Source organism: Dendropsophus ebraccatus, chromosome 3 (assembly GCF_027789765.1).
Source record: "Dendropsophus ebraccatus isolate aDenEbr1 chromosome 3, aDenEbr1.pat, whole genome shotgun sequence".
Lineage (NCBI taxonomy): Eukaryota > Metazoa > Chordata > Amphibia > Anura > Hylidae > Dendropsophus > Dendropsophus ebraccatus.
The window spans coordinates 184,151,105-184,173,602 of NC_091456.1; the positions used below are offsets into that span (position 1 = coordinate 184,151,105).

The 22,498-nt window shown below is 45.7% G+C and overlaps 1 protein-coding gene across 4 annotated transcripts in view; it reads left to right on the plus strand.

Annotated features, from left to right (window-relative positions):
- The window catches only part of UNC13B (unc-13 homolog B), a 246,172-nt gene that overhangs the window by 23,123 nt on the left and 200,551 nt on the right, over nucleotides 1-22,498 (plus strand). For 3 of the 4 annotated variants that reach the window (XM_069963314.1, XM_069963313.1, XM_069963315.1), the window contains exons 3-4: nucleotides 11,289-11,318; nucleotides 20,244-20,343. In XM_069963314.1, coding sequence (XP_069819415.1) covers nucleotides 11,289-11,318; nucleotides 20,244-20,343 — 130 coding nt within the window. Of the gene's footprint in view, nucleotides 1-4,958; nucleotides 5,009-11,288; nucleotides 11,319-20,243; nucleotides 20,344-22,498 lie in introns of those variants that run through there. The other variant, XM_069963316.1, reaches the window with a different exon arrangement.

Below are 22,498 nucleotides of genomic sequence, written 5' to 3' on the forward strand. Positions count from 1 at the left end.
AGCTGGCTCATGCAGGGCTTGTTGCGGGGTGTCCCTTTATCCCCAGGACAGCTGGCTCATGCAGGACTTGTTGCGGGGCATCCCTTTATCCCGGGGACAGCTGGCTCATGCAGGGCTTTTTGCGGGGCGTCCCCTTATCCCGGGGACAGCTGGCTCATGCAGGGCTTGTTGCGGGGCGTCCCTTTATCCCGGGGACAGCTGGCTCATGCAGGGCTTGTTGCGGGGCATCCCTTTATCCCGGGGACAGCTGGCTCATGCAGGGCTTTTTGCGGGGCGTCCCCTTATCCCGGGGACAGCTGGCTCATGCAGGGCTTGTTGCGGGGCGTCCCCTTATCCCAGGGACAGCTGGCTCATGCAGGGCTTGTTGCGGGGCGTCCCCTTATCCCAGGGACAGCTGGCTCATGCAGGGCTTGTTGCGGGGTGTCCCTTTATCCCTGGGACAGCTGGCTCATGCAGGGCTTGTTGCGGGGCGTCTCTTTATCCCGGGGACAGCTGGCTCATGCAGGGCTTTTTGCGGGGCGTCCCCTTATCCCCGGGACAGCTGGCTCATGCAGGGCTTGTTGCGGGGCGTCCCTTTATCCCGGGGACAGCTGGCTCATGCAGGGCTTGTTGCGGGGCGTCCCCTTATCCCAGGGACAGCTGGCTCATGCAGGGCTTGTTGCGGGGCGTCCCTTTATCCCGGGGACAGCTGGCTCATGCAGGGCTTGTTGCGGGGCGTCCCTTTATCCCTGGGACAGCTGGCTCATGCAGGGCTTGTTGCGGGGCGTCCCTTTATCCCAGGGACAGCTGGCTCATGCAGGGCTTGTTGCGGGGCGTCCTTTTATCCCTGGGACAGCTGGCTCATGCAGGGCTTGTTGCGGGGCGTCCCTTTATCCCGGGGACAGCTGGCTCATGCAGGGCTTGTTGCGGAGCGTCCCTTTATCCCAGGGACAGCTGGCTCATGCAGGGCTTGTTGCGGGGCGTCCCTTTATCCCTGGGACAGCTGGCTCATGCAGGGCTTGTTGCGGGGCGTCCCTTTATCCCTGGGACAGCTGGCTCATGCAGGGCTTGTTGCGGGGCGTCCCCTTATCCCAGGGACAGCTGGCTCATGCAGGGCTTGTTGCGGGGCGTCCCTTTATCCCGGGGACAGCTGGCTCATGCAGGGCTTGTTGCGGAGCGTCCCTTTATCCCAGGGACAGCTGGCTCATGCAGGGCTTGTTGCGGGGCGTCCCTTTATCCCAGGGACAGCTGGCTCATGCAGGGCTTGTTGCTCAGCTTTCCCGGTGAGATGAGAGCAGGGCTTTCCTGGCGAGGTGCAGATTGGTGCCGGAAATAGCAGCAGATTATGGGAATATTTTAGCCCAGACATTAGGGTGGATTTCCTCCGCTCCCTCCTCCTCCTCCTCCTCTCCCACCAGTGCTGATGGGTGATCGTCCTTTGGGTATACCAGAGCAGCTGGAGGAAGGGACCCTGCCCGCCATAGACGCTGTCTCTGTAACAGATGGCATGGCTGCCATTACGGAGCTTATAGGTGGCGTCACCCAGCGGATATAAATCTCCCTCCTCCATCTGGATGGACCAGTCTAAACTCATTGTAGAATTCCATTCATAAAGCCAGGCTCAGGGTGACCATTCCTGTAGGGGGGATTCCTATACCTATATACATGGTCCTATGCAGCCTAACCCAACCTGTGGCTCTGGCTGATGGAAAAGTAGAACTCTCATCAAGCAATGCAGTTGGAGGCCGTGCAGTGCATGATGGGAGTTATACCTTTTTTTGCAGTGACAGCCTGTGTTTTTGGAACCCAGTGTGATGGAAGCCGGGGCCTTGGCTGTGAGTCAGATCTGTGCAACACCAGTAAATGGCTGAGAGAAGTTGCCGCAAAAGGCTACAACAAGAGGCTGTAATGGAGAGGTGGACAGAGGTGTCAGCAGAGAGCACTGTGTCAGACTGGAGAGAATACACCACTTCCTGCAGGACATACAGCAGCTGATAAGTACTGTAAGACTGGAGATTTATTTTTTTATATAGAAATTACAAATCTCTGGCATTTTCTGGCACCAGTTGATTTTTATTGATTTTAAATAATAATAATAATAACAAATAATTTAGAGGGAGTCTCGCCACATAAATCACAAAAAAACAAGGCAACTAAGAATAAAAAATAACAAAATGTAAAAAGGCAGGGCATAGAAAAACAAATAGAGGCACTGAGAGATACTTTAGGCCCAAAGGGTGTAAAAACAAACAAACTGTGGACGTTTACATGTAAATCCCAGTAGTGAAATGTGATTGACATAAACAATAAAGGGTCTGTCCATAAAGGAACAATAGGCACCAGGTGAAAGTCCGGTGAAAATTTTTAATAAAGTACTGTATTACCCCCCAAATGTTATAGAAATCCCCAAAATACACTTATTACAGGAAATGCACATAAAGTGCTTTTTCCCGGCACTTACTACTGCATCAAGGCTTCACTTCCTGGATAACGTGGTGATGTCACTTCCTGGATAACGTGGTGATGTCACTTCCTGGATAACGTGGTGATGTCACTTCCTGGATAACGTGGTGATGTCACTTCCTGGATAACGTGGTGATGTCACTTCCTGGATAACATGGTGATGTCAGGACCCGACTCCCAGAGCTGTGCGGGCTGTGGCTGCTGGAGAGGATGATGGCAGAGGGACACTGAGGGACACAGGGCACTGGAGGGACACTGAGCATCCCCCTGCCATCATCCTCTCCAGCAGCCAGAGCCCGCACAGCTCTGGGAGTCTGGTCCTGACATCCCCATGTTATCCAGGAAGTGACATCACCACGTTATCCAGGAAGTGACATCACCACGTTATCCAGGAAGTGACATCACCACGTTATCCAGGAAGTGACATCACCACGTTATCCAGGAAGTGACATCGCCATGTTATCCAGGAAGTGACATCATCATGTTATCCAGGAAGTGACATCATCATGTTATCCAGGAAGTGACATCCCCATGTTATCCAGGAAGTGACATCACCCTGTTATCCAGGAAGTGACATCACCCTGTTATCCAGGAAGTGACATCACCATGTTATCCAGGAAGTGACATCACCATGTTATCCAGGAAGTGACATCACCATGTTATCCAGGAAGTGAAGCCTTGATGCAGTAGTAAGTGCAGGGAAAAAATAACTTTATAAGCATTTCCACTAATAAGTGTATATTGGTGATTTGTATAACTTTTGGGGGGGGCAATACAATACTTTAATAAAAATTTTCTCTGGACCTCTCCTTTAACAATGGGCACCAGGTCTATGTGCCCCCTTTCTGAGGAGACATCCTGCCATGGTGCTTCCCTTCCAGTTGCGCTGCCCCCCTATGCTTTTGCGTAGGTAGAGGAGCTGGCACAAGTAGTGGATCCTGTTCCTGGGCAGGTGGCATTACAGGGGCTCAGTACACTGGGGTGGGTGGACGGGGGGGGGGGCACTCTGTTATAAGTGACATTTCTTTCTTTCCATTACTTTTATTTCTCCCTCTTTATCTGACGTTTTCCTCCTAATCGGTTCCTTATAGCAGGAGGCGCGGGGCACACGGGGGCAGGCCGTGCCGTCCTCTAAGTGGCATGTATTTCCCAAGGCTGCCGCTCCGCTCCTCCGTTTATCCTCAATCATTCCTCCTCTTTAGATGAAGCTTTTTGCTTCCCGGGCAACAAATTGGACTGATAGGTGGCAATGAGAGTTGTGCGGCGACAATAGCGCAGGTAATGAACAGCGACGTCAGGACGCGGCCGCAGGAGCCGAGGAGGAAGCCGCCGATTTAAATGTTTCTCTAATTAATTAAAACGCTTCCTGGCACGGTGGAGAAGCGGCGCCCGCTGTGAATGGCGCTCAGCCTCGCGCTGTTTACACAGCGACCGGCAGCCAGGTGCTGGATTCTCTCTATTGCTGTGGAGATGCCGTAAATATAGACGCACACTGGAGTTCAGGGTTATGAAAATCCTGGCACCAAAGAAATATATGTTATATTATTATGGGAATATCCCATCATTGGCACCCACCCCTGGCACTGGTGTCATCTCTTAAAGGGCTTGTTCTCCAAATGTTTCTTTCCTTTCACATTGACTTGTTTTAGAAAGTTATACAGATTTGTAATTTACTTCTATTAAATCTCCAGTCTTCCAGTACTTATCAGCTGCTGCAGAATGTGGCGTATTCTCTCCTGACACACTGCTCCCTGCTGCCACCTCTGTCCATGGCAGGAACTGTCCAGAGCAGGAGAGGTTTTCTATGGGGATTTGCTGCTGCTCTGAACAGTTCCTGACATGGACAGAGGTGGCAGCAGAGAGCACTGTGTCAGACTGGAGAGAATACACCACTTCCTGCAGGACATACAGCAGCTGATAAGTTTTGGAAGACTGGAGATTTTTGAATAGATGTAATTTACTAATCTATATAACTTTCTGACACCAGCTGATTTCAAATATATATTTAAAAAAAAAATAAAAATAAAATAATATATATATATATATATATATATATATATATATATATATATATATATAATTTATTTATTTATTTTGCTGGAGTATTCCTTTAAGAACACTCCACCGTACATCCATCTTCCCTGAGGCCCACCACTCTCTCTTATACTGAATGTGAGTGACAGGTCTCTCTCCACAAGAGCGCGGAAATCCGGATGTGTCCCTCCCGCTGCGTGCAGCCTTTGGATATTACAAAGACAAGCTCAGGCTTTTATTGTAGCTTAAAGGGACAGTGACTCTAAAAGGAATACAGATACAGAGAGCTGCTGACTGCGTTCCCAGAGATCAGGGAGAGACTATGGGGGAGATTTATCAAACATGGTGTAAAGTGAAACTGGCTCAGTTGCCCCTAGCAACCAATCAGATTCCACCTTTCATTTCTCACAGACTCTCTGGAAAATGAAAGGTGGAATCTGATTGGTTGCTAGGGGCGACTGAGCCAGTTTCACTTTACACCATGTTTGATAAATCTCCCCCTATGACTGTGGATATATAATCCCAGCCACAGGTGAGGGACGTGATGCCACCACTACTAATCACCAGACCTGCCTCATCCCCATTCACTTGTATAGGAGTGCAGCTAAAGGTAGTGATCCTAGGGGCAGGAAGCCCCTGTCATTCCTCTCCCTTGTCTCACTGAGAGACTGACATGGCTGATAACAGGGAGCAATAGATTTAATAGAGAGGTTTTTCCATTATTTAAGGTGATCTCTTTAGCTGTTCTAAAACTACAACTCCCCTCATTCCCGGACAGCCTTTGGGAGCCCCACCTTTTCTGAAAATGTAGGTGCTTAAAGGGGAACTGACATATTTGTCTGGTACCATAAATATTGATTCGTAATTTACTTTTATTTAAAGGACTATTCCTACAAAAATCTTCTTTTTAAATCAGCTGGTTTCAGAAAGTTATACAGATTTGTAATTTACTTCTATTTAAAAATATAAAATCTTCCAGTACTTATCAGCTGCTGTATGTCCTGCAGGAAGTGGTGTATTTTTTCCAGTCTGACACAGTGCTCTCTGCTGCCACCTCTGTCCATGTCAGGAACTGTCCAGAGCAGCAGTAAATCCCCATAGAAAACCTCTCCTGCTCTGGACAGTTCCTGACATGGACAGAGGTGGCAGCAGAGAGCACTGTGTCATTTTTAAATAAAAGTAAATTTATATTACTTTCTGGCATCTGTTGATTTGAAGAAAAAAAGTATCGCGATATATATTAAAGTATCGCTGTTGTTTAATTTTTTTTTTTTTTTGCAGAAATCAATAGTACAGTCGATTTTAAGAAACTTTGTAATTTTCTTTTTTTAGCCGAAAAATGTATTTTTATCATGAAAAAGCAGTTTGAAGCTCTCCCCCCTGTCTTCATGAGGGGTGGAGGGAGATGAGGCACCAAAACAGGACAACAAAGAGTTAATTTACAGCTACATCACCGGGCTATCTCCTCTGAAGTCAGCACTGACCTCTCTGACACACAGATCCTGCTGTGTAATCCCTTTTGTTCTCTGTTCTCAGCTGGCAACTAATCTCCCCTCTCCTCTCTCCATAGGTTACACAGGGCCGGACTGATGTAAAAGAGTAGAGATTTCCTGATTATGAGCAGTGAATGAGAGAGGGGGGGGGGGGGGGCTGGGGAAAGGCTTTTTGAATGCAGATAATGGCGGATTTGCCTAATAAACCCAATTACAACGTTTCTTAAAATCGCCTGGACTATTGATTCCTGCAAAAAAACAAACAAACAAAAAAAACGAGAATGACACTTTAAAATATATCTGGAGTACCCCTTAAGTGCTGATTGAGCATTCCTGGTCCCCTGGTGTTTTTGTTTCAGAACTACAATTCCCAAGCTTTGGCTTGCACTATGGAAGCGTATAACCGTAAGCAGCCCATGGATGTGTGTGGGCCCTGCTGAGTCATGTGCTGCTGTGCAGCAGGGGTGGTGTCCTCGGGTCACACGTCTCACAAGGAGCTCTCATTCAGGGTTATTGTTATGAGAAGTTTCAGTCCGTACTGGGAAGAGGCTCTGTTTGCCCTGTGATTGTGTATAATCTCTTCCTTGTCAGCTCTGAAGGTAATGATACTTTTATTGAGGAAACGGTAGACAATGCGCTATTGTGTGCGGTCCTGGCTGTCTCCCCTGTATATACCTCTATACGTCTGCAGCTTCCTTGTGTGGGGTCACGTGCGCCATTCCTATATTGTTGTCCTAGAGATGTAGAGATTACAGACCCTGTCAGCCACTGAGGATCCTGATGAAGGAAAGGGAACCCGTCAGCAGGTAGGACCTCCATCACGTTATCCCAACCTGTGGCAAAACTACAACTCTCATCATGTCCTAGATACCTGTCAAAAACGTTTATTGGTTGGGGTTCAAACGCTCAGACCCCCACTGATTGTTTGAGTACTCCAGTGAGTACCCCTTTAAGGGACTCTTACATGAAACTATTATTGACCAGGACTGTTGCTAGAAAAATGCTCCTTCAGCAGATAATTGCCCCATGTAAAAGTGTCGGTGAACGGCCAAGGAGCGAGAAAACCACTGATCGTTGGCTGATCATATCTTTTAGACTGCGGTAACGTTTATCGCTATTGGCTGCACATCACTGTGTAAACAGCAGATGTGCGGCTGATGGCAAAGGGGAGACTGACAGTCAGATTCCAGATCTCACAAGCAGTGCATACTTACCATCCACACCGCTCTGTGATCCGGCATGCTGCTCTCCAGCTCCACCTACTCTCCGGCCACTGATGTATCCTCAGGCCACCGCCTACTCCAGAATGATTGACAGCCAGAGGAGGCTGCGCAGCCTAAAGATGCAGGAGCGGCCGGAGAGTGGAATGCCGGATCAAAGCAGTATAGAAGGTAAGTATGCACTGCTTGTGTGATCTGGTAACCGACAGCGTGGAGATTCTACCTGCAGCCAAGAAATCGTTTCGTGTAAGAGAACACTTAGGGTCCATTTACACAGAAAGATTATCTGCCAAAGATTTGAAGCCAAAGCCAGAAACAGACTATAAACAGAGATCAGGTCATAAAGGAAAGACTGAGATTTCTCCTCTTTTCAAATCCATTCCTGGCTTTGGCTTCAGATCTTTTGCAGATAATCTGTCAGATAATCTTTCTGTGTAAATGGACCCTTAGAGCAGGGAGATGCATTTAGCTAAGCGCTTCACTGCCCATCTTGCTGCTTCTTCTGTCTTGCTGCAGAACTCGGTCTCTATTGTGAGTCTGTGGAGCATGCGGAAAGACCATCCACGGCAAACTGAGGAGAGAAGCGCTCAGCCGAGTGCTTCTCCTGGCTCTGACGATCAGTGGGCAAGCATCTATGCAAGAAACTGAAGCTACAGTAAAGAAACGGTTAAAGGGGTTGAACAACATTTTTTCCTTTTTTTTTTTTTCAAATCAACTGGTGCTGGAGATTTGTAATTTACTTATATTGAAAAATCTCCAGTACTTATCAGCTTCTGTATGTCCTGCAGGAAGTGGTGTGCTCTCTGCTGCCACCTGTGTCCAAAGCAGTAGCCAATCTTCATAGAAAACCTCTGCTGCTCTGTACAGTTCCTGACATGGACAGAGGTGGCAGCAGAGAGATCTGTGTCAGACTGGAGAGAATACACCACTTCCTGCAGGACATACAGCAGCTGATAAGTACTGGAAGGCAAGATTTTTTAATAGATGTAAATGATAAATCTCTTGCACTTTCTGATACTAGTTGATTTGAAAGATTTTTTTTCTAGTGAACTACTCCTTTAAGAAGACTGGTTCCTAGGGGTTACACAGAGGTGAGATATGCTAGCGATATGCCATAGCGTCACACAGTGATGCTTGTGGGCTGTGTAAGTAGTCACACTCATGTGCCCGGGCTTGTCTCAGGTGCCCCCATGATCCCCGGAGCAGACATGGCCCCTCTCGCTGTCACCAGCCGCTGACGTTGGCCTCTCGCCCATGTTAAACCTTACGTGGAATTGTTGACACATTTTACGTTGCACCGGCGTCACACGTTGATTCCGATCTCGGAACAATTAGATACTTGCCGTACTTCGTGCCAGTTTACTGTGTGTGTGACAGCTGGAGACACGGCCGCGAAATGCGCCGGAACCGTCAGACAGGAAAGATTTTCTTGTTATTATTTTGTAATCTTCTCTGATATAAAGGACTGATAGCCGGCCGCCCCATCTATCACTGACTGACCGTTCTGACGTATAAAGCACACATGACGGGAGGGATACAGGCTTTGAAAAGGAACATCCAGGATTGCAAAAACAGCAAACAGCGCCACCCCTGTCCGGTTGCTTTTATGTTCTTTATGAGTTATATATGATGGATTTTGTTGTGGTGAATGAAATAAAGTTTTTTTTTTTTTTTTTTTTTTTTTTTTTTTTTACTTGGAGGGAAGCTGCCAGGGACCGCCCTGATGACTCCTGGGTCAGATAGACAGTCATGACAGATTCCTATAACCCCTTTTGTTCCCTAGAGTACAAGTGATCCAGACTTAGGGCCCTATTCCACCGGACGATTATCGTTCAGATTATCGTTAAATCGTTCGAATCTAAACGATAATCGTTCGTTTGAATAGCAGTTAACGACTAACGACCGAACGAGAAATCGTTGATCGTTTAAGACCTGGATCTATTTTTATCGTTGCTCGTTCACAAATCGTTCTTATTGAATAAGACATCGTTCGGTCGTTCGCAATAGCGACGACAAGACGACCGCAAAAACGATCATAGGTAATGATTATCTTTCCATGTAAATGGGCGAACGATTTCAGGTCTTTCGTAATAGTTGTCGTTTGGATCGTTTATCGTTAACGATTATGCGAACGATAAACGTCTGGTGGAATAGGGCCCTTACTCCCCCCCCCCCTTTCTGTCCTAGACCATCAGGGCAGGGATGCAGGCAGTTTATTTCCCTTTGCTGCCCTGAACCGCTAGAGATATGGCCATTTAACCCCCTGTCCTGCCCTAGACCACCAGGAATGCATTTCCTCCCTTTTTCTGCCCTAGACCACCAGGAATGCATTTCCCCCCTTTTTCTGCCCTAGACCACCAGGAATGCATTTCCTCCCTTTTTCTGCCCTAGACCACCAGGAATGCATTTCCCCTCTTTTTCTGCTCTAGACCACCAGGAATGCATTCCCCCCCCCCCCCCCCCTTTTTCTGCTCTAGACCACCAGGAATGCATTTCCCCCCTTTTTCTGCTCTAGACCACCAGGAATGCATTTCCCCCCTTTTCTGCCCTAGACCATCAGGAATGCATTTCACCCCTTTTTCTGCTCTAGACCACCAGAAATGCACCCACCTTTTCTGCTCTAGACCACCAGGAATGCATCTTCCCCTTTTCTGCCCTAGACCACCAGGAATGCATCTTCCCCTTTTCTGCCCTAGACCACCAGGAATGCACCCCCCCCCCTTTGCTGCCCTAAACCCCGGGAATGAATTTACAGTGAGCTGATGTAATCCTATAACATGATGCTGTGTTTGCCCTATCCAATAGACAGAACTGTTTGGGAGAGACAGAATATAGGAAAGATGAATGCAGTCTATTACTCCCTGCTGTCAGCCATTTCAGGCTGGAGAAGCACCGCCATAATACTCCGCCTCCCTGACAGTAACTTGTCCCAGTGCTGAGAACCTGCCAAGCTCTTTGGTGACAGCATGGAACAGCTTCACCTCCCTGCTTTTTAAAGGGGTACTATGGAGAAAAATAAATGTTTTTTTGAAGTTATACAGATTTGTAATTTTACTTCTATTTAAATTTCCAGTCTTCCAGTACTTATCAGCTGCTGTATGTCCTACAGGAAGTGGTGTATTCTTTCCAGTCTGACACAGTGCTCTCTGCTGCCACCTCTGTCCATGTCAGGAACTGTCCAGAGCAGGAAGGGGTTTTCTATGGGGATTTCCAACTATTTTTTTTTTGGAAACGTAGGCCAGACCTGAAAGCAGCCTGTGCAGGTGCCCCATGTGGCTGACCGCCTATCTGACCTAGCCCTGTGCACTGCTGCCTATAACATTTTAGTAAATCCTCTGTCAAAAGCCTCAATAGCTCCGATCTCCCCTGTAATCCAGGCTGATTGTTGTGTCTAGCTGACTAGTATGACAGTCCGATATTCTAGTCTGTCCGGTTGTTTGGTCATGGTGATTCCAGAATAAGTTGTATGATATATTCTTAGAACATACAGAAGGCGACACTAGGTTGTGCTTTTCTTATTCATCAGGTTATTACGTGTCCATGTCCTAAGCTGTTACGTGCCGGCGTTGAGAAAGATGGTGGATCTGAATGGCGTGAATCTCTCTGGTTCGGTGAATGGACCTCGGGCAATGTAGAGGAAGAAACTGGACATGGATTGATAATATCCAATGTTTCTTTTATTACAGATGCTGCGTGTTTCGAGGGATAACTGCTTTCATCGGACATGTCTGATGAAGAGAGCAGTGTCTCCCTCGAAACACGCAGAATCTATAATAAAAGAAAAACATTGGATATTATCGGTCCTGTGTCCGGTGTCTTTCTCTACACTGCCTAAGGTCCATTCACCCCATTCAGATCCACAGTCTTCCTCAACACTGGTTCCTATTGTCTATCAAAGTTCCTATGCAAGAGGTTGGGATGCGAGAGGCAGTCCCTTTGATATATGCATGCTCATTCTGTAGTCCGACTTGCTCAGGTGAGCGTGCACTGTATATATTATGTGTTCACTAACCCACAGGTATAACGCACACCTCTTCCCTGCCTATGTGTTCTTACATGTTCTGTACTAATTTAAATTTTTCTTTTTTTTTTTTTGCAGTCAAAAAGGCCAAACTCCAGGGTCCGCCCGGTAAGAGACTTCTTCTGTCTGTGTCATATGTAATGTTATTGCTTCTAGGGGTCACAGTTATCAATTCATAGTGTATTTGTAACATTAAAAAAATTCTTTACTTGTCTATTTTGTCGTCTGGTCGAGTGTACATCCTGTTCCTGCTATTTAGTCCAAACGGGAATTCAGCCAACTCTATCACCCTCCTATTACAGCTTCTTGACTATAATCCCTCCCTATACTTCCACAGAGGTCTGCCGTATAGTGGGATGAAGAACTGGCTGATATCCCAGCTAGAGTGTACAGGAGGAACAGGCAATTTGTTACAATGAACACACTAGACAGTTTGCATTAGGAGTAGATAAAAAGACAACATAAACATAGTAAAAAAAATTATTCATCAATATGTCTATCCATTTTGTTCACATGAATACTTATTTTAAGTTGTTCACCTATTTTTTTTTGTTTTAAATCAACTGCAAGTATCAAAGATTTACTTCTATTAAAAAATCTTAAGTCTTCCAATACTTATCAGCTCCTGTATGTCCTACAGGAAGTGGTGTATTCTCTCCAGTCTGACACAGTGCTCTCTGCTGCCACCTCTGTCCATGTCAGGAACTACTGTCCAGAGCAGTAGCAAATCCCCATAGAAAACCTCTCCTGCTCTCCAGACTGGAACGAATACACCACTTCCTGCAAGACATACAGCAGCCAATAAGTACTGGAAGACTTGAAATTTTTCAATAGAAGTAAATTACAAATTTCTGGAACTACTTTTTTTTTTTCACAATAAACGCCACCCCTGTCCTCAGGTTGTGTGTGGTATTACAATTCACCTGCAGTTACTTAAATGGACAGATGCTGTTTTTAGATGAGGGGGCAGACATGCTTCTGTAAGCCTGGACAACCCCTTTAAGCATTGATCATGTTACATACAACTGCTAAGACTGAAGAATAACAGCTTGTGAACACGTAACAGCAGTGTGTAAATGAAAGAAACCCATATACATTTCTAGCAGCACAAACTAGCCCTGACCTCTAACCTTTGACTGCCAAGTGTTAAATACTACAACTTTTTTTTTTCTTTGAGACCGATCCCAGGGTAAAAACTGATCACTGTTCACTGTATATGGAGGGGAAGCAGGACATCCGGGAGCCCCCAATACTTTGCTGTAAATAAAAAACAAAGTACTACTAAACCCAACCCTGGGGTTACCTATATAATTGCCCCACCAGTGGTCTCTCCCCCAGTTTAAAAACCTTGGGTATTATAAGCCACACTTGAAGGGGTACTCCACTCAAACATAACTTTTGATATGTTGCTGCCCTAACAATTCCTTCCATACTTTGTTCTTATCTATTCAGTCTCCTTCCCCCAGTTCTGAGCTGCTGCTTTCTACTGAAGACACAAAAATCTGTTGTTGAGCTTTTCTCTACGTCTCCCCCCCCCCCCCCCTTCTGAGACAGCTGATATAAAGGAGTCCCTGGCAGGCTTTATCTGCAACATTGTAGCTTCTTTGTAAAGCCAAGAGATTAATCACAGCGAGTTCATCAGCAACTTGACCTCATATTATCCCTCCCAGCATTACAAAGAAGCTACAATGTTGCAGATAAAGCCTGCCAGGGACTTTTTTTTTTTTTTTTTTTTTTTTTTTTTTTTTTACATCGGCTGTCTCAGAAGGGAGGGGGGAGGAGGGGGAGACAGAGAGAAAAGCTCACACACAGATTTTGTTTTCAGCAAAAAGCAGCAGCTGAGAACTGGGGGATGGAGACTGAATACATAATAACAAGTATGGAAGGAATTGTTAGTCTCACCATGGGCAGTAACATATCAAAAGTTATGTTTGAGAGGAATATCCCTTTTAATAATGCATGATAGCAGGGGCACATCAGTGACACTCTGTATGCCGCCTGCAGTCACAGATTGTCCGTTTAGACATTGAGTGTCACCCCCTCATATAGCATCCTTGTTGCTTAAGGCCCTACATTCTCCTTTTGTGTGCAGTCACAGATTGTGCATTATGAAGATTATTTATCCCGACTTTCACCATGTCCTTTTATAGGTTTTAGACATGTTTAGGTACATTTTGCGCCTTGATTGACAAGGGGGCAGGGCTATGAAAAGTAGGCGAGGTTTGTGTGGCATTTACACACCCATAAGTGTGTTGTAACATCTTGACCTACAGTAAGAGCTGTATTACACAGCCCATCATTTAACATAAGTGAGCGCCATTCTGTTAGATCGATGCTCGCTTACCGAGCTAATTACATGGATCGATGATTGTGAAGATGGTCAGTAGTTAGTGGTGTCCGTGCAGTCCTTGCTGTATGTAGAAAATAATAAAGGTATTACTTACCTCTCTACGCTCCCCAGTGTCCTTCTACCTTCTCACCGCAGCAGCCATTGGCATCTCTGAAGTGACAGGCCGCTCAGCCAATCACTGGTCAGTGATTGGTGCCTGTCACTTCAGAGACTGCATCAGCAGTGCCAGCGGCGGCTGCTCCGGTGAAAAGGTAGAAGGACCCGAGGGAGCCTAGAGAGGTAAGTATGAAGTTTCTTATTTTACACATTATTCAGCCGCACACAGCTATGTGTAATAGGGATGCATGGCTGAGGGATGATTTTTAAACATGTTTAAAGACAAAGATCAGCCAGTTGTTCCTTCGGCTGATCGATGTCTTTATTACGCTGAGCAATAATCTATAGAATCAGACCGATCCAGCAGATTATCACTTCGCTAATAGGGCCTAAGACAGTTAAAAGTTGGTCTAAACTTAGACTAGATAGTCTACAGGTCAACCAGCCTGAACCGCTGTGATAAACCGGGTGATATTTGTGGATTGTCCAGTCTAAATTTAGCCCAAGTAATACTTGGCTTGGAAACCATGATTCCAGTGTAAAAAGAGTCTTAAAGGGGTAGTCTCATCGCAACGAATATAGTTATTCTTTAGCTCCTATTGTTTACAGCTCATTGTTTAGTTTACCAACCACCACTCTGCTCTAAAAGCAGTGGTCTGGCTGCTGTTTATTTATATATATATATATATATATATATATATATATATATATATATATACATACATACATACAGTGGTGCCCTGGATTACGAGCATAATTCTTTCCGGGGCCGTGCTTGTAATCCAAATGCACTCTTAAACCAAATAATATTTGTCCCATAATAAATCATAGAAATGCAGACAATTGGTTCCACACCCCAAAAAATAATGATTTATTATTCTGAATAACATGTAAAACAAATGAAATGAACATTCAGAAACAGCAGAATATGTGATATTATAAGTTACTGTACAGTAATGAAGAGGATGGGAAACACAAGGGCGGACAGATCCTGCAGGGAGCATGAAGGAATGAGCAGGGCAGATGTGGGCACATACATGCAGCACTCTCTGTCCGGGGAGAGAGGGGTTAAAGCTATGCAGACATTACCCCCCCACAGTCCTGTCCCCTGATATAAGCCCCAGCCTGAAGTGGATCTGCTATGATTTGGAAGGTGATGGAGACTTCCTGGGTCAGAGTACAGGGCTGTAGACCACACTATGCAGACCATGCCCCTCTACCACTCACGCTCCCCCCAGTACAGGGAGTTCTTAAACCAAAGCAATGCTCTTAAACCAAGTGACAATTTTTAAAAACTGTGAGCTCTTAAACCAAAACGCTCTTAAACCAAGTTACTCTTAAACCAAGGTACCACTGTGTATATATATATATATATATATATATATATATATATATATTACACTTAGTTATAATGTAGATGTATAAAGATACAGTGTAACATATATACAAATGTATGGTATAGCTGTATACTGCTTTTAGAGCAGAGTGATGGTTGGTTTCCATTATTCAGGAGCAGACCATTTCCATTAAGAGGATCTGTCAGTGGGGTAGGATGGGGGAGGCCTGATGTCTGGTGATACCTCAGGGTAGGATGGGGGAGGCCTGATGTCTGGTGATACCTCAGGGTAGGATGGGGGAGGCCTGATGTCTGGTGATACCTCAGGGTAGGATGGGGGAGGCCTGATGTCTGGTGATACCTCAGGGTAGGATGGGGGAGGCCTGATGTCTGGTGATACCTCAGGGTAGGATGGGGGAGGCCTGATGTCTGGTGATACCTCAGGGTAGGATGGGGGAGGCCTGATGTCTGGTGATGCCTCAGGGTAGGATGGGGGAGGCCTGATGTCTGGTGATGCCGCAGTGTAGGATGGGGGAGGCCTGATGTCTGGTGATACCTCAGTGGGGTAGGATGGGGGAGGCCTGATGTCTGGTGATATCTCAGTGGGGTAGGATGGGGGAGGCCTGATGTCTGGTGATGCCGCAGTGTAGGATGGGGCTGACTGTTCCGCGTCTTACACAATAGGAGTCAGGAGAGTCTTTAGGATGGGTGATATCCGCTGCCACAGACTGGAGGCTGAGCCGGCATGCTCCGGATAAGAAGCTCTTCACCAGTGTCCTCCTCCCAGTCCTGTAATCCTCAGCCTTATCCTGAGACCTCATGGCTGTTAACTCTTCAGCGGCCATTGGTCCATGATGAGATCCTGACAGAACAGGGCTTATCGTCCTGTCATCTGTCTATGTATTCGGTTTTCTCTGAGCACTTGTCACATGCATGACTTGTAGTACGATGGACGTGATCCCGCCAGCCCTTACAGTCTCTATCTGTCAGCTGTATATCCTGCCCAGAGCTGCACACATAGGATATATAACCAATCATAGCCGCTTAGCTGATGGCTGTTTACATAGTTATAAAATTGCATTTTCCTTTCAAGCTCAAGTGTCATTGAGGCCAAAACTGAGCGGCATCATGCACGCCTCCTCCCTCCCCCACCCTCCCTGCTTGGCTTTTACATCTGAACCGTGTACCTCAATCCGTCAAGGTAGGAAGTGATGGGGAAGGGAGGAGGTGTGCATTCTGAGGTATGGCAACAACTTCTTGACACTTAAGTCCCTATTACACGGGCTGATGGTGAGGAGCAAGTGAGCGCCGACCTGTCAGATCAGCACTCGCCTGCTCCTCGTTCCCCACTCACTCCACTATTACATGCACCGACAGTGAGCAGGTCAGTGTGTGTGTGTGTGTTTGGGGGGTATAATGATATAACGATTTTTCAAGCAATAATCTTTCCGTCTAATAGGGTCCTGTCTGGTCCTTTGGGTTTGACTAATAAGACCTATATTAGGGCCTCAATCCCTAGGTAGGCCACACTACAGACGTCCTGGGGAGCCACACTTCACTTAAAGGGGTTAGTGATGGGCTGGGCGGGCTGTCACCCTTGAGACGTGGCCATCTTGAAAGTGGAGACAGGATCGTCTCCAGGGTGACATTGGAAACCCATGAGGTAAACACCAAGGGAGCGCGGAGAGGTACGTTTAGTGTTTTTATTGTTTTTTTTTTCTTTTTACATACTTGCAGCCATATAGCTAATGTTCTCCATAGCCGCATAACCCCTTTAAGCTGTTCATTGAGTCTCCTCAGCCGTTACAACCTCCCCTTGTTTTCGGCCCACCACCACTCACCCCTACAGGTTCCCCATACACCCCCAGCAGACCTCCAATCACTGACTATTCCCAGGCTGACTATACACTCAGTGGCGCCCCACACAGGGCACTGTAAGCCATCTCTCCATGTCACAAAAACAGCCCTGTAGGCCTTATTGGTGAAGCAGCCATTCCGACTCTGCTATGTTATGGTAGGGGGTTATTCCAACCCAGAACCAAGTTATGTTCTTTATACTCAGCAATAACAAAATAAAGACATAGAGGGAGATTTATCAAACATGGTGTAAAGTGAAACTGGCTCAGTTGCCCCTAGCAACCAATCAGATTCCATCTTTCATTTTCCAAAGAGTCTGTGAGGAATGAAAGGTGGAATCTGATTGGTTGTTAGGGGTAACTGAGCCAGTTTCACTTTACACCATGTTTGATAAAGTTCCCCTCACAGACTTTACATCAACTATGATTCCAGTGTTTTCTAAGGACGTGGAGTCTCTGTTGTTCTTGTATCCTGGTGACTCCCACAGAGAGTCCATCCCACTGGGGACCCACTTGCACGGCTTTCCACAGGCCAATGTCTCCAAACCCTTCACTGCTTCCCGTGGGCAGGCTGTTTCCAATCTCCACTTTTAAAGGGAATGTGTCATCAGAAAATGACTTATTGTATAAATCATGTTTTTATGTTAAACATAATTTTTTTAAGAGTTTTTGTTGACATTTTTGCTAATTTTCCATTTGTTCATCTATAGTATAAAATAATCTTGCAGTTCTCATTCTTACCACTGGGGCTAAAACTAAGCTGAGACTTCCTTTTGTGTCCGTGGTGATAAGAGGAGGCTGCTGTAAAGTGATCTGTACAGCATTGCAGCGTCATGTGACATCAGCAAATAGAGGAGACAAAAGCAGCTCCCTGTGGAAAGACCTCTTCACAGGTCTCAGTAATGTTTCACATTCATCTCCATGAGGCTTGCTGTAAAGCATGTCACTATAAAAATAAAACAAATTACAGTCAGAAAATAGAAACAGATTAGAATAAGAGAACAAGTTTTAGTATGAGACTCTTTTCAGTAAAAGAAAATGTTTAGGTCACACATTCCCTTTAAGCACTTACAAAGAAGCTACCTCCAGCAGGTGGCAGTAGAGCGCTAATGGTTTACCTTCTGTAGGAGAGCTGATCTGAATACACTGGTGCCTTGGATTACGTGCATAACTTGATCCGGGACTGTGCTTGTAATCCAAATATACTCTTAAACCAAAGCAAATATTCTTATAAGAAATTATTGAAATGCAGACAATTGGTTCCACACCCCAAAAATAATGATTTATTATTCTGAATAACAGGTAAAACAGATGAAACAAACATTTATAAACAGCTGAATATGTGATATTATAAGTTACTGTACAGTATAGGGATCAGCATGTGGAGTATAATGTATAGTAAGTGCATAAACCTGATAAAACAGCAGCAGTTTGTAGATACAGGATGGAGCTGCAGATCCCCATAATGCAGTAGTGTAGTACAACAGGCTAGAATAGAGAAGCAGGGCTGCTGTCAGAGGTCTGTGTGGTCACATGACAGCAATATGGAAGGGGGTGTGTTCAGCATTGACCAATCAGGACTGACAGAGACTGCAGGGAGTATGAAGGAATGAGCAGGGCATATAGGGGCCCATACATGCAGCACTCTCTGTCTGGGGAGAGGGGGGTTACAGCTATGGAGAGATTACCTCCATAGTCCTGTCCCCTGATGTAAGCCCCAGCCTGAAGTGGATCTGCTATGATTTGGAAGGTGAGGGAGACTTCCTGGGTCAGAGTACAGGGCTGTAGACCACGCTGTGCTGGCCATGCCCCTCCCCCACCCGCCCTCCCACCCAGTACAGGGAGCTCTTAAACCAAAGCAATGCTCTTAAACCAAGTCACAATTTTGAAAAACTATGAGCTCTTAAACCAAAACGCTCTTAAACCAAGTTACTCTTAAACCAAGATACCACTGTACTTTTTTTTCCTCCAGGGAGCATTGCCTTACCTATATGAGTGGTGTCATCCACAAGGGAAAATGCAGCCCCCTAACCCCCCCCCCCCCAAAACCATACAGCTTGCATCCTTCTAAGGTGTTACACAGCGCCCATAGACCTTTACGTGGGAAATTGTATGTGTATCATTGTTGTTGCCTGTGCAGGAGAGGGTCTTTCTAGTGTATAATGCTTCAATGGGAAAGGTGCACGCCCTAATCCAGGACCCTGGCATGGCGCCTTCCCCCTGACCTGTGCCTCCGCTGTATAGGAAGTCTGTGCTGGGTCACGTGAAGGCTGGCAGTGCTGCACACAAGACATGGCTGGCTGATGTTTCTGCCAGATGTCACTAAGCAATCACTTTCCACACCCGGCAATAACCGTCAGGCTGCTTGTCGGCCATAAATCAATTCTCGCAGGGTATTCAATTATACATGCAGGGAAAGTGTGAAACGCTGAGCGTGACAGCCACGTTCCTCCCCGCACTCATTTACAGGTAGTGGGCTGTGAACGGAGCCGAAGGCCTTTACCTACTACACAGAGAGGGATGATGGAGTGCGATTCAGAATCCTGGATTCTCGGGGATCCTTGTCTACAGCAGCCAAAAGGATTGTCGATTTAGGACAGTGATTATTGATCTTAAAGGGGTACTCCGGCTAAAATATATTTCTTTTAAATCAACTGGTTTCAGAAAGTTATATAGATTTGTAATTTACTTCTATTTAAAAATCTCACGTTTTCCCATACAAGCGCTGCGGAATCTGTTGGCACTAAACAAATAAATATTTCTAATATATTATTATTATTATTATTATTATTATTATTATTATTATTATTATTATTATTATTATTATTATTATTATCATTATTATTATCAGCTGCTGTATATCCTGCAGGAAGTGCTGTATTCTTTCCAATCTGACACAGTGCTCTTTGCTGCCACCTCTGTCCATATCAGGAACTGTCCAGAGCAGGAGAGGTTTTCTATGGGGATCTGCTGCTGCTCTGGACAGTTCCTGACATGGACAGAGGTGGCAGCAGAGAGCACTGTGTCAGACTGGAAAGAATACACCACTAACTACAGGACATGCAGCAGCTGATAAGTACTGGACAAATGGAGATATTTTAATAGAAGTAATTTACAAATCAATATAACTTTCTGAAACTAGATGTGTTGAAATAAAAAAAAAATGTTGTTGGAAGTACCCCTTTTAATGGATCTAATTATTCTTTATGTGGATAATGGACTCTTTCCAGAGGTCTGAGTGCAAATCGGGCTGGAGGTCCCATTGGGTTACTCAGGATTGTGGTAGAGGATAACCCCTTGAAGTAACCTGGTTGCAGTAGGAGGAGAATTGTGTAAAGTCTCTTTTGACTTCAGTTTAGTAACGCTGCCCCTTCTCTCTTCCTTCTCTCCCATAGATAAATTCAACACCTATGTGACGTTAAAAGTCCAAAATGTGAAGAGCACGACGGTGACGGTGAGAGGAGACCAGCCCTGCTGGGAGCAAGACTTCATGTTGTAAGTGACCGCATAGGGCACAGGCGTCCAATAAGTCCCACACACAGTCATAAAGATGTCCATACACCGGTCCATCCTGAGACCTTAAAGAGGCCTGACAGCATCCATTGGGAAGAACCCTCACATCTTTATTGGCATCCCAAAATATATGCAATGTTTCGACTAACAATGGGTCATCTTCAGTCAAGATGCATGAACAAGACCCCTTGTGGGTTAGAACTTTGGCTGTAGTTTGGAATCACCAATAAAGAGCTACAGATTAGTCCTGCCGGACTCTGTGAGGCTTCTTATCTCCATGACCTTCTGTGTGATGGTGAGGGCCACTTTCTTCATCGTTCACAATTGCTGTAGGTTATTCCTGGGCTCGGATCTTCGGGGGTTACCAGACTGTCCAGAGACTGGTATTAGACATAATACCTCTGCTTAGCACTAATATAAATGTTTTGTGTTTGTTGTCCTCCAGAGCTGCGCTCATAATTGTGTTAGCTTCCTCACCCTTAAGGCCCTATCACACAGAACAATTATCTTCTGTATTAGGCCAATAGTCGCCCTGTGGAATAGAAGGCAACTATCAGCCGACACGAACGATGTCAGCTGATCGTTGCTGGTGTTTGTCTTTCAACATGTTGAAAGACAAACGACTGTGATAGCAGCGATCTGCTGCCGCTGCTCTGTGGAATAGGAGCGTGACCAGGCCTCACATGCTCCTCCATGTCGGCCATTTTATGGACAGAATCACGAGCAAGGCAGCTTAGCCTGGAGGAGGGAAGTGAGGTACACAGGAAGCTGCTGTTGGTATATACAGTGAGTACACAGGGAGCTGCTGTCAGTATATACAGTGAGTACACAGGGAGCTGCTGTCAGTATATACAGTGTGTACAGGGAGCTGCTGTCAGTATATACAGTGTGTACAGGGAGCTGCTGTCAGTATATACAGTGAGTACACTTACTAATACTGTACACTGAACTATTTTATTATAAAGTGGGCAAACCCTTTAAGTGTAGGGCACCAATTTTTTATATAGGACATGAGATAAAATATATATATATTTTATATTTGGACCAATGGTGATGACCCTGTATTTGATCTCTAAATGATGGAACTTTTCTCTTCTGGACTCTTTACCTCAGTTATCTTTCTACCCCTGCAAGGGCTAGTATACCATTTTTTTCCCCTTCAAATCAAAAGGTGCCAAGAATTTGTAATTTACTTCTATTAAAAAATATCAAGTCTTCCTGTACTTATCAGCTGCTTTATGTCCTGTAGGAAGTGGTTTATTCTGTCCAGTATGATACGGTGCCCTCTGCTGTCCATGTCAGGAACTGTCCAGAGCTGTAGTTTTCTATGGGGATTTGCTGCTGCTCTGGTCAGTTCCTGATATGGACAGAGGTGGCAGCAGAGAGCACTGTGTCAGACTGGAAAGAATACACCACTTCCTGCAGTACATACAGCAGCGGATAAGTACTGGAAGACTGAAGATTTTTTAATCTCTGGCACTTTCAGGTACCAGCTGCAGCTTTGAAGAAGACCGGTGGTGGCAGAAGGCTATGTGGCAGAGTTCTTAGTCGGTTGGGTCCAAAGTTTTGTGACTTCTGGGTCCACGTCACCGGCTTGCATGCAGTTGCTGTATAACTTGAGTCACCCTCTAAGCACACTTGTCTTATTTACCGTGACGTCACCCGGGATCACACCAGCTTTCTAAACATTGGCAGCCTCCCCGAGTGACCTCATAGGTAAATATGGACATATCGTCTTATCTACAGCAATGAATGATAGTTAGAGACTTCTGCCAGTCCAGTCCGAGCAGTAAGCCATGACGTATAGCGGTATCTGTAATACAGATTGTCACCTGTGCATGTGACCCACAGGAAATGATAGCATGTGGATATACTAAACCAGCCAACCTGCCGCCCTCCAAAACTACAACTCCCTTTAAAGTGTCACTGTTTTTGTTTTTTTTTTCAGAAATCAATAGTCCAGGTGATTTTATGAAACTTTGTAATTGGGTTTATTAGGCAAATCTGCCATTATCTGCATTCAAAAAGACTTTCCCCAGGTTCCCCCCCCTCCTTTCTCTCATTCACTGCTCATTATCAGGAAGTCGAGCCCTGTGTAACCTATGGAGAGGGGAGGAGGGAGAATAGTCGCCAGCAG